Source organism: Fragaria vesca, linkage group LG4, assembly GCF_000184155.1.
Source record: "Fragaria vesca subsp. vesca linkage group LG4, FraVesHawaii_1.0, whole genome shotgun sequence".
NCBI classification, from domain to species: Eukaryota; Viridiplantae; Streptophyta; class Magnoliopsida; order Rosales; family Rosaceae; genus Fragaria; species Fragaria vesca.
The window spans coordinates 3,636,530-3,653,733 of NC_020494.1; the positions used below are offsets into that span (position 1 = coordinate 3,636,530).

The window sequence follows — 17,204 nt, forward strand, 5'->3', positions numbered from 1 at the left end:
ACAAGATTGTAATGTGTCACACTCAATCTATGGGATTCATTACCTATGCATATGTAGTATATCTTAATACATAAGGTTGAGTAGACAAAGCAGGTTATATGATTGATATCTTTCATTAGTGTTCAATGGTGTGTTACGTATGTGACTCAAGATCACCCGGCCCACTTTTAATTTTGTTTGTTAAATCAGCTTCTCATACTCCTTACTCAATTATGCAGCTGCAAAAGTGTTCAAACCAATTAACAAAAGAACAATACACGCAAAACTATATGCAGTTAGAAACTCTTAAAGTTAGCTCCCTATTTTATCAAAGAAAGTTCTTATAGTCCAATCAAAAAAAAAAAAAAAAAGGTTACTTATAGTAAAGAATTGAAGTTAGTTCCCTACTTACCTTGCTTGGTAATGAAGGATACGAAATGTGAAATAATGGGAAAATGATTCGAGAATATTAGGATATATAAATTTGATCCTTTACAATTTAAGATATGTTTGAATTTCATCAAGACAAAAACTCTCAACCCCTTTCCTCTTTAGGAAGGTTTTGTCTCTCAAGGTTTTGTCAGCTGCCTTGAGAGTTGGTGGCAGCCTCCCGCTCGCCATGGGCGTTACTTGGAGCTCCTCTCCGTCTTCATCTCTTTGTCTTTCATGTCATCTCCTTCCTCCTACTTCCCTTTCATGCTTGGTTCGGTTCTCTTGTTCATTTTCATCCTCCACCGACCAACGCTTCTTGATCTCTTCCTAACTTATGCTTTCTTCTGCCTTGGCATAAGAAGCTATGCTCAATTTTTGAAATCAAGTGGGTGATTGCATAGATTGGAAGGTTTCCTCGATATTGCTCCCTTGTGCCGATTCCGGGTTGCTCTCGGTTCCATGATGAATACTGCAAAGGTGTAGCGGTGGTGGAGTTCTTCCAATTTGTCGAGCCTCGCTTCGCTTGGGCTATTGGTCTGCCCTTGCTTTGCCTGGTGTTTGTTTTGTATTTGTGCTTGTTGGTTGTCAGTGTGGTTTGGCGAATTCTAGGTTTTTCAGGTGCTGGGTGCATATGTCTGGCCTTGGCTCTAATTGTGGCTCAGATTGGTTGATCCCCAATTTCGGATTCCTTGTAGTGCGTTGGGTTCAGCCACTCTTGTTGTGTTCGATCGGTTGCAAGTCACTAATTCGGTGAAAGTCGTCGTCGGCTTGGTTGTCACTTCTTTTGGGGCTTTGTAATGCTTAGGGCCTGCTGGTGGATTGGGCTATAATTTAGGTTGGCTTTATATCTTTGCGTTTTTGTGTTTTTCGATCTCTGGTTGTAAGCTGCGATAGTGGTTCGTGGTGGCTTGTTTGGTGCAGGCTGCAAGGACAGATTTATAGGTGAAAAAAAAAATCAGGATTTCCTGATTGAATCATCGACCTGATCCGAAAACCTTGCAGTAATCCAGGCTAGTCTTCCCGTTAATGCCATTGGCATTGACGGAGGTCGGAAGTTCAGTCCATTTGTTGGGCTCTTTAGTTTCAGGCCTTGTTTAGGGTTGGTTTGTTTTAGTGGGTCTTTTTTATTATTTCAGTTTGTATTTTTGGTTTTGTTTTTATTTCTTAGTGTTCTCTCGAGGTTTTTTGTTGAAATCTTATGAATCGGGGTCTCTAATTCTTTAGCCTGAAGTAATCGGATTGACTTTGGTTCCGAAATCATGTATTGCTTCGTTTTCATTAATGAAGTACTCCTTGATAAAAATAATATTAATAAAAAAAAGAAGATATGTTTGAATTTTCTACATAATAACATAAATAATCAATAATACTTGTGCTATCACTTATTCTTTATCATTAGTACAAACATCTAGGAGTGTCATAGACATTCTCTTACAATGTAATTTGTGTTTACTTATGAACTGTCATTCCTTCTAAAACAAAAAGAATGTTTAGTTGTACATATGAGTAAGAAAAAGATCATGCCTAGATATAAAGAAAAATTCCTTTTTTTTAAGGCTGAACTAAAGTCTGCTGCTCTTGATAATTTTTTGAGAAATTTTAAATACACATCTCTAATATCTTAATACACATCTCTTACTTAATACACCACCTATCAAGTTTTTTATTCCAGTACTATACTTAATACACATCTCAAACTACCTAAAATGCCCTTAATTTATGAAATATTCCATTATTTAATATAATTAATAGAGAAAAATTCAGTTTAGTACTCTAAACTTTGGTGTTAAAATCAGTTCAGTCTCTCGTTTTGAAAATCCATCTTTTTAGTTTCTCAACTCTCAAATGACTACACTTTAGTCCAAATTTTTATGTTGGCTCCGAAAATGAACTAAAAAAAAAAAACGGCTGATATAATCCAAAACGAATCTCTTACTTAAAAAAAATCAAACTGAATCCAAACTTCCACACATTAACAACACCGGACCTTAAACTCCAAAATTATCTATTAAAGTAACACAAGCAAAAACACCAAAAAATGAACTGAACAACATATAAGGGAAAAACCCTTAAATTTGCATTCAAGCTTGTCAATAAAAGCTACTGCATAACAACCAAATAGGTGCATAACTCTGAAAAATATTAGACAATCAAACTTAGACAACACCTGACGTCATTTTCGGAGCCAACATCAAAATTTAGACTAAAGTGTAGTCATTTGAGAGTTAAGAGACTAAAAAGATGGATTTTTGAAACAAGAGAGTGAACTGATTTTAACACCAAAGTTCAGGGTACTAAACTGAATTTTCCTCTAATTAATATATATTTACTATTTGGTACCTCTTTTTACATATTATTTTGTCTAATTTTTGCTAGAAATTTTTGGTTATCATTGTTTGAATTTATAATCAAATGATTATTGTTATATCCCAACTCCAAATCACCAACCAATACAAGTTTTCAAAATTCACAAGCTAGTAAAACTGTAGAAGTACAATAGCTATTAAACATAGATAGCTAGTTATTCGATAAAATATGTCATGATAAAGATGCAGTACTTAACAACATGATCTGCAAGATCAGACTAAAGCTAATACAGATAAAAAAATAAAAAAAATAAAAAAGAAGAAGAAAAAAGACAACCCAAATGATCATTGTGGAGAAGAGTTGGGGTTAGGGGAGAAGACGTGTTTTCGACGATTTTAGGGTAGTAAATATTGAAAATAATACTTCTAGCGTGATTTTTTTATTTATTTTAATAATAGATATTTGTTTTGGTCATTTAGCTTACCTATAAAATCTCAATAGAAACAAAAAATAATAGAGGTGTGTATTAAGATATTAGGGATGAAAAAGAAATTAACTAGGGACACAATAAAGTGTAGTCATTTAAAATCCTTCTTTACTAACATGAGTTGGTTTAGTTGGTATAACCGTGCTTGCAGTTGAACCTCAATTCAAGTTTGGTTCTCAGTGTGTCACACAACAATTTTTCAATGTCGAGATTATGCGTCTGTCTTGGGTCGAAGGTATACAAATTTTTTATGGATGAAAAAGAATTAACTAGGGACATAATAGAGTTGAATACTTTACTAACATGAGTTGGTTTAGTTGGTATAACCGTGCTTGCAGTTGAGCCTCAATTCAAGTTTGGTTCTCAGTGTGTCACACAACAATTTTTCGATGTCGAGATTATGCATCTGTTTTGGGTCGAAGGTATACAAATTTTTTTTTGTGGTTTGATTATAACCTTTCAATCTTCAAACATTTTGTAACAAAAAAAATAGAGTGAGATAATCTAGATTGATCCGTCTTGAGTGTAATCAACCCAGATCCGCCCCATCTCAAACTTGGTGACTAGTTTTAGTGCGTCTGAAACCCTGAAGAAACTTTCATTCTTGTCTCTTAGTTTCTGCACTAACTTCATCAGTCCCACTTTGCTTTTTTGGCTTCGCAAACTTAAAACCTTAAAAACACGTTTGTTTCACAAAATTGTCTTGGCAGGGCTTAATTTCTATAAGAAGCCCGGACTGCTTTAACTTGGGTTATGCTATAACAAGCTTAACTCATGTTTGGTGTGTTTTGTAGAACTAAGGAAGATAACAAAAAGCAAAGCATTTACCTGGAAACAACTAAAATATTATTGATATATTGGTCAATCCTATTCAAACACAAGAAATCCTTGTGGATCTAGGAAAGGAAGGAAAGGTGTCACATCCCAGAACCCATTCCACCGTAACACGATATTGTCCGCTTTGGGCCCACCGGCCCTCACGGTTTTCTTTCCGTCAGCTCAGGAGCAGCTTCCCAGTAGGTCACCCATCCTGGGATTGCTCTAGCATCAACATGTTTAACCTCGGAGTACCCATCCCGTCCGAAGCCGCTGAGCCACCAAAAGGCCTCGTGTTAGATTGGAGGTGGGCATGTACATATACAGCACATAACCCCTCTCCGTTTGGCCGATGTGAGATATTACAATCCACCCCCCTTGGGAGTCCGACGCCCTCGTCGGCACACTCGCACTACACGGCAGAGTGGCTCTGATACCATTTGTCACATCCCAGGACCCATTCCGCCGTAACATGATATTGTCCGCTTTGGGCCCACCGGCCCTCACGGTTTTGTTTCCAGCAGCTCAGGAGCAGCTTCCCAGTAGGTCACCCATCTTGGGATTGCTCTAGCATCAACATGCTTAACCTCGAAGTGCCCATCCCCTCCGAAGCCGTTGAGTAACCAAAAGGCCTCGTGTTGGATTGGAGGTGGGCATGTACATATACAGCACATAACCCCTCTCCGTTTGGCCGATGTGGGATATTGTACTCCGAAGTTAAGCATGTTGATGCTAGAGCAATCCCAGGATGGGTGACCTACTGGGAAGCTACCGGAAACAAAACCGTGAGGGCCGGTGGGCCCAAAGCGGACAATATCGTGTTACGGCGGAATGGGTCCTAGGATGTGACAAAAGGCATCAAGAAGGATATCTCAGCAGAACTGCTTGAAGTTATGCATGATTAGCGGATGTGAAAAGGTAAACACATAGTCAACTACTTGATTCTATACAAAGGTAACTGATCTTTATCTTAATTTGATTAGTTATAACTTGATTGAGGAATACATGGTTGTTTACATTCAAAGTTATTATCTTCATGATAAATGGTGTTTATTGCTTGATTTGGTAATCAATTGATATCTGAGCTGTTAATAACAGTGCTTAATCATAGAGAAAGATATGATTAAGGTACATGATTGTTTAAGTACAGGAGTTATGGAAAAAATAGTTCTCTGATTATGTTTTTCCAAATCGAGTCTTTGATGAGCATTATTTGAGGGGGAGCATTTCATGCTCTATAAGTAACTTCTGACATGCTATGCAATATACACCCTTGTGTAGATATTGTTTAGACTTTGATATCTTAGTCTCTAAGTTGGATTGTATATCAATCGATCTGCAAATTGTGTGTTTGTTATCATATGATCTAAAAAGTTTCTCTCTTACTTGCATTCAGGTTGCACTTAAGTTTGGTGAAGCTAAAGAGTGAACTGTGTGTGAATTGCTGGTTGTGTTGAGAACCTGTATGATGGCTATGAGAGAAGTGCATCACTAGATTGTGTGAAAGAATCTAAGTTGTTAATACTGATGTCTGTGTTATATCAGTAAGAGAAGTTCTCAGTTGTTCTTGTGTAGAACAAATTGATTAACTGATAATGAGTGTGTAGATAGAAAGGAGTGAATACTCGAATGACTAGTTCCTTGTGTAGTTGTGTTGGAGAACTACCTATCTTTGTAAACTCAAATTGAAGATTAGTGAAACAATCTTGTCTGTTGCTTTTTCCCTCCTTGAGGTTTTTGCAACAGATTTTTGATAAACCTCTTGTTGTCTGCATTATCAGTTTTTACAGCATTTCTATATCTTTAAATACCATATGAACGAACTAACACATATCAATTTCAATAAAAAAGGAGGCTTAAATATAAACTCAATTGGTCCTTCAATTAGGACTAGACCATGATTCTCCAACTTTTAATTCATACACGAAATGGAAACATAAAGAACAATAGGAAGACTTCAGATCTAGGCTCATTGGCTTAGTACTACTGCCTTTTGATAAATTAGGAAGAGTTGCAATTGAAAAAAAAAAACTCCAGATATCTTCTGCCCTCTCATCTTTCTCTAACATATTCAATGTGATGGAAGAGGGATCAGAGAAAGAGAAGGTCACTTAATTGGGTCTTTCCTAGAAATGAAATATATGGAACATATTAACAATTCGAAGAAGAATTGTATAAGTGATGGAAGGAGAGAGATGCAAAAGCAGAAGAATGAGATTTTGACATTTTGGCTTCCACAGTCCTATGGTTTTTAGGGGCGTTGTGGAAGAAGGTGTTGTGGGGTTTTTGGGACTCTCCAAGCTCAGTTAATAGAGTCCTTGTTGGTACCAAACACATGATTTTTTTTTTTAGAATGTGTAAGCAGTCTACTCCCATCCAATCCCACGTACCAAACGAGCAGTAATAGGTTTCTAGAGTCTAGATGAAAGCACTAAACTCTTGTAGTGAGGAAACCCTATTTTGCCCTTCCTACCGCTTTCCCTTCACGCCTTCTTATCTCCTTCTGTCTCAATTTTACCAACATTTCCTTTTATCAATTGACAATGTTCTAAATAACGCTAGGTGCTAGTAGTCGGGCGGACAACCGGTGACTAGTGCCTAGGCGGGTTAATCAAGGGATTAATCGGTTTTCTAGCTCTTTAGACGAAAACTGTGAAGCACCGCCTAGCGTCTAGGCAGGGATCAATCGGCTACAGACGGGGACCCTGATATCAGTGCTAACCCTAACCTCATTCTATATCTAAACAACTTAGTTTACTTCTTACCTATAATTTAATGGGCATCGATTGTTTTTGAAGTTTATGCATTGTGTTTTGGATTTTTACTTAAATGCAAAGTATAATCAAACTAAAGGAAATTCAATTGCGTGATTCCGAGCGAGAACGCTCAACCTGTGTGACACCACACTCTCTTTTGGAGTTGTTGGCTTGGACGAAATTCCTACTTGATTTCTATTGAAACAATCTTGTTTCTGATTCGTTTAAACATTTGTTTAGTCCTCGACGATGTGTGAATATTGCGCTTAAGTCCTACATACTTTTCATTTCCTTAAGCCCCCTCATAGATAAATTCAAAACCTGTCCTCATTTTGTCTCATGAGATTATCTTAACCGTCCAATCTTATATCTACAATCATGGTTCTCTTGTATGTAAGTGGGTTTTCTACAAGGGCAATCTATTCCTTGACTTGGATGATAAGACAAGATAATTATAGACCGACCCATATTCATAGTGATCGAACCGGATCCGGAACTTGGTGACCCATTTTAGTACTAAACGCCTACTTCCAAAACCCTCGAGAAAGGGTTTTTTGCATCAACAGTGTCTAAACTCTTGCGTGACTGACAATATGATACCCGACCTTACAAAGTTATCAAAGAAGTACCCAGACTCAATTTTTAGTATCTATGTCATACCTGCGGTTTATTTCCGTTACGTCGCCGTTAACAGTAACCATGTGTGATGCACGTGGGTCCGAAAAATGAGGGTAAAAATGACTTTTTCACTCCATCAACCACTCAAATGAATAAATTCGATAATAGAAACTTGATGAAAACTTTTTCTTTACTTTGTTATGTTGACCAAGGATCCTGCTCCAAATACATTCCCAGAACAAAAACCAAACAAAAAATAAATAAATCTTAACATTCCCCCTATCTCTATTAACACCTATCTGACCACGAAAGCCAAAGATATTTAGATCTTCTTCGTCATTTAGAATTTGGATTTAGGTTCTTCAAAAACAAATCAAAGGTAATTCAAATTACATTTATATACCAACTTACTTTGCTAACAGGCAATCTCTTGAAATCCATCACCAAATCCAACTTATTCATGTACATCTTAAACCCAGCAAGAACCCAAGAAAAATAAACAACGAAAAAAAATAATAATAATATCTAGCAATCTTTCAAGTCTTGCACCCATTTATGTTCAACTTCTTAAACCCAGTAAACCATTATGATACCAACTTTCTCTCTCAAGAGTTTCCATCAACTGGTAAGAACTTGAACAACAACAAAAAAAATCGATCAATCAAAAACTTAAACAACAAAAATAATTAGATTTGATTAATAGATCTGCTATAACTCCATTTAAGGTTGGTGCTACATCATTAGAAGTAACCCATTTGAAAGAAACCCAATTGAGAGAAAACTCAGAAGAGTATTGGTGATGGATTTGAACTTCAATTTGGAAGAAACCGATTTGAAGGAAACCAAGACTCAAGAGGGTGATTTTGTACTCGTTCAACCTTTCTCCTCTGTGTGCAGAACTTGGACGAGAGGGAATATAGGGGTGAGAGACATATGGTGCTTCAATGGGTGACGGAGATGGAAGAACTATATGAGCAGGAGTTGCATGAGGTTGAGAGAGAGAGAGAGATGAAGAGGGTGAGAAAGAGAGAATAGAGAGATTTGAAAGAATGTAATAAAAAAATAAAATAAAAAGAGATATGAAAGAATGGAGGGTGCATCAGTCTTTTGCGCCTCATTTAAGTCGTCACATGGGACGCACATGGTCAAATTAACAGGGACTCGATGAAAATTAACGGCAGATACCATATATACACGAAAAATTTAGTTTAGGTACTATTTTGATAATTTTATAAGTTCCGATATCATATTGTCAGTCACGCAAGAGTTTAGACACTGTGATTGCAAAAAACCCCTCGAGAAACCTTCTTCGTCTTATCTCTCTGTCTCCCTCTCTCTCTCTGCTATTCTGGGTTCGTAAACCCAAAACCCAAATAGATGGAAGACTACACTCTCGTGGTGAGGAAGTCCTGCTTTGGTCTCCCTACAGCTTGCCCTTCAAGCCTCCCTGTCTACTTCTACCTCAAATTCGCTAACCTTCCCTTTCAATTGGACTATAATCTCACCTACCCTGATTCCGGTACTAACCCTAATCCCATCTCTCTCTTCAATTTATTGGGCATGAATTGTTTTTCAAGTTTTTTATGCTTTGTGTTTTGGGCTTGGTACTAATGTTGTGGGTTTCATTCAACTTATTTTAACATATTGGTTTCTTCAAAGTTTTATTCTTTGTGGGTTTGATTCATTTTCTGTAGCGAGGAATATTTCAAATTGATTTGTGTACTGGCAACTACATTGTTTGTGAATGCATTAGGATTGACGAGTTAAGTTTGCTAGAGTTGCTCAGTTATTTGTTATCTTTGCAATACGGGTGTGAATGTGAGAGAACGATGGAATCAGGGTATTGATTAATTGATTGTGGTGTTTTGTGTTAGATATGATTCCGTATGTTGAATCATCGGGTGAGGGTGAGTATGTGGCGTATAACAATGAGAAGGGTGGTGTCATTGCGAGACTAAAAGAAGATGGCATTGTGGATTTGGACAATGAATTTGAGTTGGTCTCAGAATGGATATCTATGAAGGCAATGGTTAGCAGCTGGCTTGCTGATGCACTCAAGTATGAGCTCTGGGTGGGAACCGATGGTGCTGCTGCGCAAAGTATATATTGTTCTGATCTTCCGTGGCCTATAGGAAAAGTTTTGTTTTTGAAGCAAGTGTACTATGTGAAGCAGCAATTTGGGATTACTAAGGACAATGCTGACAATATCGAAGAACAGGTCCTTTATTTCCGCTGGTCTTGTCTATTTTACCACCCCTATTTCTTCTTTCTCTCTCTCTCTACCTCTTTCTTCTCTCTGTATTTTCTATTATTTGAAAATCATGCTGTTATGTTGGTCTGAAGTTGAAAATCAAATGGACAGATATACAAGCGAGCCAGCGTTGCGTTTGGAGCTCTGTCTAGTAGATTGGCGGATCAGATGTTTTTATATGAAAACAGGTGATTTGCTGAGTATCTTATATCCTTAGATTCTTGTTTCCTTTTACAATGAAGCCTGTGGACGACTCTTCAACTCCATCATATTGTATTAACATATTTTAAAAGTGAACGATACTAACCTGCTGATTGTATTTCTACTTGTATTTTGTTTTTGAGCAGGCCATCAAGTCTGGATGCAGTCTTTTTGAGCCAGGCACTTATCACTCTTCAAGCATTACCAGTAAGTCAAATTACATGTTAGCACCATTCATGTTTAATTGGATCAGTTACCTACTTTGAACCCTTTGAAAATTGAGTTGCCTTCATTGTAGCATCAGAAAGGAGCATATCTGGGAGAATATTAATTCAAAAAAGAAAAAGTAGGCTTGAAATATACTTTTGTGTCTGGTGATGACAATTTTTTTGGGACTGTAGGAACAGGTGGATTGTATATATGACACATTTTTAGCTGCAAAAAACTACTGTTTCTGAAATGACACTCAGATTTCCTTTTACTTGAAACAAGTTTTGACATCATAACTGAGTTCTGTGAATTGAGTATATCTTCTCCACTAAACTTGAGAGTTAAAACAACTAAGAATGATACTGTTTCTGAACTTAAACTCAGATGTCGTTTGTATGTGCCCAGAATTTAACCCAATTAGTGATTAAATTCGAAGTGAAATCTTGGAAGCAAGTTTCGTACAGATGACTTTCCTGATGATTCATTTTCAGCTTTATTGTTCATCTCTCAACTGAAATAATGCACGCAGTCCTGCCTTCTTCCTGTGGATTTAGTAGCTCCTACTTTTCAAGACCTGCCTCGATCTTTCCCACACCATGTTTTGATGTGAGACATATTTACACAATGTCATTGTGGTAGCGGTCCTGATTTTGTATCTCATGGTATTTTAATGATATCCCATATTAATAGAGAACCTTGGATTATAATAAATGATTTCAATCCTGTTTCAGATATTATTCCTGATTTATTTTGAATTTTCCGATGTAACTTGGTCCTATGTGGTACACAAAGTTGTATTTTTTTTTTCTTTGTTTTTGTTATTTTGCTTCTGTTCCTTATTCATGTTTTCGTTTTCAATGTACTTTAACACTGCTTGCTGTTATTTGCTTTTAGGAAACATCAATTCTGCGAAGCAAGCTCTTAGAACATGAGAACCTTGTTGGGTATGCCAGTAGGATAAATATGGAGTTAGTTGATGTGGGTGCTTCATCTGCAGTCCCAAACTTCCATGCAAATCCTTCATCATCAGCTCCAAGAAAAGGTCCTTCAAACTGGCGTAAGATACTTTCATATACTAAACTTTGAAGTCTTATATATCATTAAGTTATATCGGATAGTATATAATACTTTAATTTGTTGATCACCTTTACCAAAGCAAGTCCTTGCACCCCCATTTTTATTTATATAGTGGGATTTTATAGTAGAGTTGGTCTGAATGGTAGCAGTTCACCATCTTATTTAATGAGCAGGTTACCAAAGCAAGTCCTTGCACCCCATTTTTATTTATATAGTGGGATTTTATAGTAGAGTTGGTCTGAACGGTAGCAGTTCACCATCTTATTTAATGAGCAGGTGCATCAGACCTTCCTTGTTGTAGTTTGATTTTGTAGTTTTGCATCATGTGAGATACCTGCATTCTTGTACAATTTATGATAGACATAACTAATGGGGACATGAGATCCATCAAAAAGATACATGGTTAACGAGAGGCAAGTCACTGATTATTAGAACTTAGCATGCGTTTTTGGTTTGAACTTTAACCCTTAAATATTTATGTGATCAATATGTATTTAATTATTGGAGTAAGATTAGATCAGGGTCACCTTGGTTGTAACTTAATCTTCTGTTATGCTTGTTTTATTTATCAGGTTCTAGACCCAAGACTAAACCCAAAAGGGAAAAACAAAGGAGGAGAAAGATTTTAAGAGAAGGGCGAAATATTTTTTGGTAGCGCAGCTGGTTTCGGTTGTAGTATTTGTCACTCTCATGAGTCATGTTGATGGGCTTGAAGTTGAGCTTGATGATGATGATGAAGGCTTTGATCACGTTGAATAGAAACAAGGTTTATCCTTTTGTCTGATTTTGTATTCTCTACACCAGCATTTTTGGCCCCGTAGCATGAGGTCTGAAGAGTTTTCCTGTAATCCTTTTTGTAGTTTGTTTAAGGTTATAAATATTTGAAAATAAACATCATTACATCGTATGATTTATTTATTGGGAACATCAAGTTAGAAACCTGGAATTGAGGGTTGGAAGATATACTTTTCAGTTGTCATAACGTTTTAACTTTTGAAGCAGTGCTTACACTCGGTGTAAATTTTATTCAGTGTGAATTGGATAAAGGTTGAACCAGGTTTTGTGCTTTTTGTAGCTGAACAAGATCAGGGAATCGGGTTGAACCATGATGCAACTCAATATGCTACTGAAGTTTATTCAATGTGAAGTGCAAAGTGTTTCACAATGGTGTAAGTGTGTAACCTCTTGCTTGGTATGGAATTCCAGAAGCAACGTGGTAAACACCATAAAGTTGAATTCTGGAGCTCCTTGTGTTTGAAGCTCGTCTTAGGGCTTAGGGTTCCTATTGTTATGCTGAAAACATTTGCATATAGGGATTTGGAGTTCATTGGTGCCTAAAAGATTATATTCTGAGTATTGAACCGTTTGGTATTCTGTTTATAAATATATTCTGACTAATTTATTCTATGTAAGACTACACTCTAAAAACCAGCGTATTCTGTTTCTACTGCCTGGGAAAATAAACATTCATATCAGCCAAACTAAGTAAGAATATATAGGGCGGCAACAACTCTACTCTAATAATATATAAATAAATTAACTCATAATTACATTGACACCCTCTCCTAAACTACCCCCAGTAAAAATCTAAAGTCATATTCCAGCTCTACTAGTAGTCTTGGCATTGTCCCATTGATTAACAAGATCAGCATATCCCTCAGACGAAGCAATAGAAAACTCTGTCAGTGAGCTCATAGTAACTGACATTCCAGCACAAAGTACCCTTATGGCAACCTCAGCCATTTTATCTGCAGTCATTACTTGTTCAACTTGACCAACCTCCACCAGTTCCATATTCCCACTGAATTCCTCAGTTGTCTCGAATCTCTTTGAACCAATTCGTGCTCTACGCAAATCCTCTTTAACCTGCTGTGCATACAGAGATCCCATACCAGCTGCGAAGAAATCTAGTCCATCCAGCACTGGGGTCTCACGTATGGCATCCAGAAACCTTGACCATTGGATGCATATTCCAAATATTGGAAGAGCGCCATTAGAGCGACGAGGAGAGAATGGCAACTTTGATGTATCTGGATCAGCCCTCATGCAACGGAGAAGCCATCCTGTTATTGCGTGTACGTAGGATCGTTGAGAAGTGATCCATGCCTCGAAGTAGGCTCTCCAGTTCCTCAATTCGGTCTCAAGATTGGCTGCAGAACGTGCTAGCCGGTTTGGATCAGTGACTGAAGTGGACGAAGAAAGCCTTTTAGCTTCCAGTTTTGAAGGTGTGCCTGCAAGTAAAAGCTTGGCTTCATCGAGGCTTCTTTTCTGTGTCTGATGGCACTCTGCCATTACTTTCCACATCCTTGCTAACCTGGAGTTCAGTATATTTAGACATTTAGAAAAGATTAATTAGATTTGTGTTGCACATTGTGTGTTATCTGTGTTATTAATGAGTGCTAAAGGTCAAAGGGATAATGTGTTTATGTGTTGTTATACCCCTGTACCAATTCTGAAAGTTGAGGCTGCAATTCTTCATCCCTCAAGGTTTCAATTCTCTTTGAAATAGCTTCAACTGAGTGTATCGAAACCTTCATCTGTGTATGTAGATCTCTAATGGATACCCTTGTTTTTTCCACAGCAGCTTGGTCATCGCCTTTTACATCTTGGTTCCGGAGTTGCATTAGTTTCTTTTCATATGCCATCCGAACCTTTTCTCCAGACTGCATAAGTAGGTGAGATATTGATCAAGCTCTTATAATTTTTGAATCAAGCATAAGCACCATTATGAGTATCATCGTCAACTATGACATCTTATATACTCCTTACATAAAAGTAAATCAGTTTCTGTTGGAAGTATACCTTGACTTCCTCATAGAGTTTCTTCTCCCAAGCATACAGTCTGTCCAATGTTGATTGATGACTACCTGAAAACATGCAGGTCTCCTCTGAGAAGTCACTGCTGCTTTCATAACCTTCATCTTTGGAGCAGGAAGAAGTCACTAAAAATCTGGATGAGGCTGAGCGAGACGAGGACGCTGAACGAAATAACGCTACTGGGTTCAGCATTTTCATGGCTGCAACAGTAGAATAACCTCCAACTTAGAAAAGGAAATATGAAATCCAGAATGAAGGGTTTGTTTGATGAAACATTGGTATTCCTTGCCTACATATTGATATACTGAAACCCAAATTAGTTCTAGTGAATATTCACTAGTTCTAGTTCTAGTGAATATGACAGCAGAATAACCTCCAACTTAGAAAAGGAAATATGAAATCCAGAATGAAGGGTTGGTTTGATGAAACATTGATATACTGAAATCCAAATTAGTTTTAGTGAATATGACAAAAAGATCAGTTTGCTGTATATTCCTGCATTGAGCTGGAATACACAAAAGCTAAAACTGTGTTTCATTCTTCAAAAGCCACTGTCAAATTCAAGTCATGTCCATTTAGGTTATCTCCATAACTATTGAGTACAGACATTGTCACTGAAGATATAGCAAGATGAAAAAAGATGCCCAAATGCAAAGGGCATTAATTAACACTAGAAGTCAAAACCAAGTAAAGCAAACCTGAAAATTCATTTGAGGTTGACGAGTACTGCTCTCTGCTCCCCTCTAACAATGCCGAGACCTGATTGGCTGCATTGCAAACGATCACAAACTGAGCTTCTAAATCCTTGATAACTTCTGCCATACTTGTTGGCCTTCGGTTTACATAGACAGTAAATCCTGGTGTTTCTTCCTTAGCCTCTTGATCAACAACTGCCGTTCCTTGGTCACTAGTTTCAACTTGCCTAGCAGTTTGAGCTCGCACCTCTATGCTAATATGACCATGGGAGGATGTTTCTGCTTCATGCTCAGTTTCATTTCCACTGACCGTCTCGTCATCCTCGTCATCCTCGTCATCCTCGTCATCAACATCTTCAACAATAATTTCTTCTCTGTTGTAGTTTAGATCCACTTTAGCCCTTTCTTGTGTTACATTTGCCTCATCATAGCAATCCTCTTGCTCAGTTTCAATTTCTTCCAAGTCAGGTATCCCTTCTTCTTCTCTTACCTGCTTTAGTCCTCTAATGTCATCATCCATGACCGTCTGATCAATACTAGATCGAGTGGGATAACCATAGTAATCTAATGATGAAAATGGGTTCCAGAAAAAATCCCATTGAGAATGTTGAGGCGAAGGTGGAGGGATATTGGGCCTGTTAGGGGAATAGGAGAAGAATGAAGAAGAATTCATAGGTGATGATTGCATTGCAAAGAAACCATCCATTCCAAACTGGTGTACTGGAGAGTATGTTTCTACTCTTACTGTCTCTGGTGATGGAGGTGGTCTCTCTTCCACTGACACTGCTGGATTTCCTCCTGATCTTAGGTAATGTACCTTCATAGATGAATGGGGTTCGGATTGGATTTGTGCAGGTGAGTAGGATTTTGATGAAATCCTTCTGATCTTAGGTGTACTGTCACAGATAAAACCAGGACTACTTTTCTTTATCGGTGTGAATGGTGGGGTTATGAAGGACTCTAGTGAGAACTCATGAGGCTCATCGACTTCAATATAGTCACGAAGAGCAGCCGAAACTCTTTTCAGGGATTGGATATAGGCTATGTGTCCAGATGCAAATCGTGCTCTTTGTTCGAGAGCCTGTTTAATAAACCTCTTTCGATCTTTACAAAGTTGAACTGCTTCTGCATCATCTAGCTTTGATGTGGAACATCCCATCTCTAGCTTTCTCTTAACTTGTCCTCTCGGCCTATGAATTTTTCAGACTTGGATCAAAACCAAAATCACAAGGGTAGTCTTCTGCATTTCCTGCCAGATTCATAAGGATATTCTGAGCCTGATGAACAGAGGAGTTTAACAGCCTCAGTCCAACATGAAGAATGTTCGCATGTGCTAACAAAATAAACAAAGAAGAGGAAAGAATCTGCAGAGAAATCAAATTTTCATTACCAACATGCACATAATTACAATCTCCTACAAGACTAAAAACACTAGGAAAAGATCTGGGTACTTTTCTTTTTATTCAAGTCATGAAGAAGGTTTAAGAACATCTCAAACTTGCACAATTAGTAGAACTGAGATTCTTTCAAGCCTTTTCTTTCTGTTAGACACCTAAACACAACTACTAAATCCTTACTTTGGAACAACTGCCTGCCATGCATATAACAGTCGGCTAAGAAACTTCTGGCAAAAGAAACTCACAGCTAAAGAAGAGATCAATCTTTATGACTGTTATTGGATAATGAAATTGTTCGAGTTTTTTTCCAACTTGAAGGAAATCGATTTAGGTTTTGAGAAACATCATTTTTGGCTAAGGTTTCAAAACTAACAGATTTAAGATGAAATTAATGATCCAAAGCAGGTAATAAAGGAAAATCAAAAGGGAGGATTCAAAGAAAATTTGCAAAAGCAATGTAAACATAGGTTGTCAAGTTGAAGTTTGATCTCCTCAGTGGCAACTTTCAAGGTAATCAGAGAAGGGTATAGAAAAAGAAGATAAAGTTCTAAAGTAGACAAACAAAAAGAGAGACTAGAGAGATCAAATTACCAATAACCCAAATGAAATCTGAAACAGAGATGCATAGAAGATAAAAGACGAACAAATCAATTTAGTGAGATAAATATGTTGGATAAATCATCTCTGAAATCTTATGGTTCATATGAAATTAACACAAGAATCTGGGAGGTAAATATCATGAAAAATAAAAATGATGAAAAATAGAGATTTCAATATGCAAATCAAACAGCAAATACTCATCAATAGAGAAGGAAGCGGCTTAAATTTGATAATAACATAAACAAGAAAAGCCAATCACTCTTTTTCACAGCTGGTAGTGAATATAGACATAGAATTGCTACAAAGAAAAACCCATTTCACATGAAAAATTGTATCTATATCTCTGTAAGTACTGAACTCATATAGGGGTGAGTCAAATTAAAGAGCTTCCATATTTAAGAAACTCAGAGAAAAAAAAAAAGAAGGACCCAGCTTGGTAAGACTGTTCTAAGTTCTAACAGATGAAAACAGAAACAGAACTCTCCAAATCAATCAGTACAATGGATAACAGGGGTGAAGCTTACCTGGGTATTGCAGAGAAGAAGAAGAAGATGCTTTGAT

General features: G+C 37.2%; 2 protein-coding genes across 2 annotated transcripts; one reads left to right on the forward strand and one right to left on the reverse strand.

The window, feature by feature from the left end:
* Nucleotides 1-8,653: 8,653 nt before the first annotated feature.
* Nucleotides 8,654-12,096, forward strand: LOC101313499 (mitochondrial outer membrane import complex protein METAXIN-like). Its single transcript, XM_004296425.1, is given in 7 exon segments — nucleotides 8,654-8,914; nucleotides 9,270-9,613; nucleotides 9,758-9,834; nucleotides 9,994-10,054; nucleotides 10,952-11,114; nucleotides 11,707-11,730; nucleotides 11,733-12,096. Coding segments are annotated over 7 exon segments (972 nt in total). The 5' UTR covers nucleotides 8,654-8,772; the 3' UTR covers nucleotides 11,894-12,096.
* A 631-nt stretch (nucleotides 12,097-12,727) lies between these two features.
* On the reverse strand, nucleotides 12,728-15,805 carry LOC101298310. The gene is made up of 4 exons (XM_004297844.1): nucleotides 14,650-15,805; nucleotides 13,937-14,151; nucleotides 13,574-13,797; nucleotides 12,728-13,448 (listed from the first exon to the last, which is right to left on the reverse strand). The coding sequence occupies exons 1-4, from the start codon at nucleotides 15,803-15,805 to the stop codon at nucleotides 12,728-12,730; spliced, it is 2,316 nt and encodes a 771-aa protein (XP_004297892.1).
* Between the last annotated feature and the right edge of the window lie 1,399 nt (nucleotides 15,806-17,204).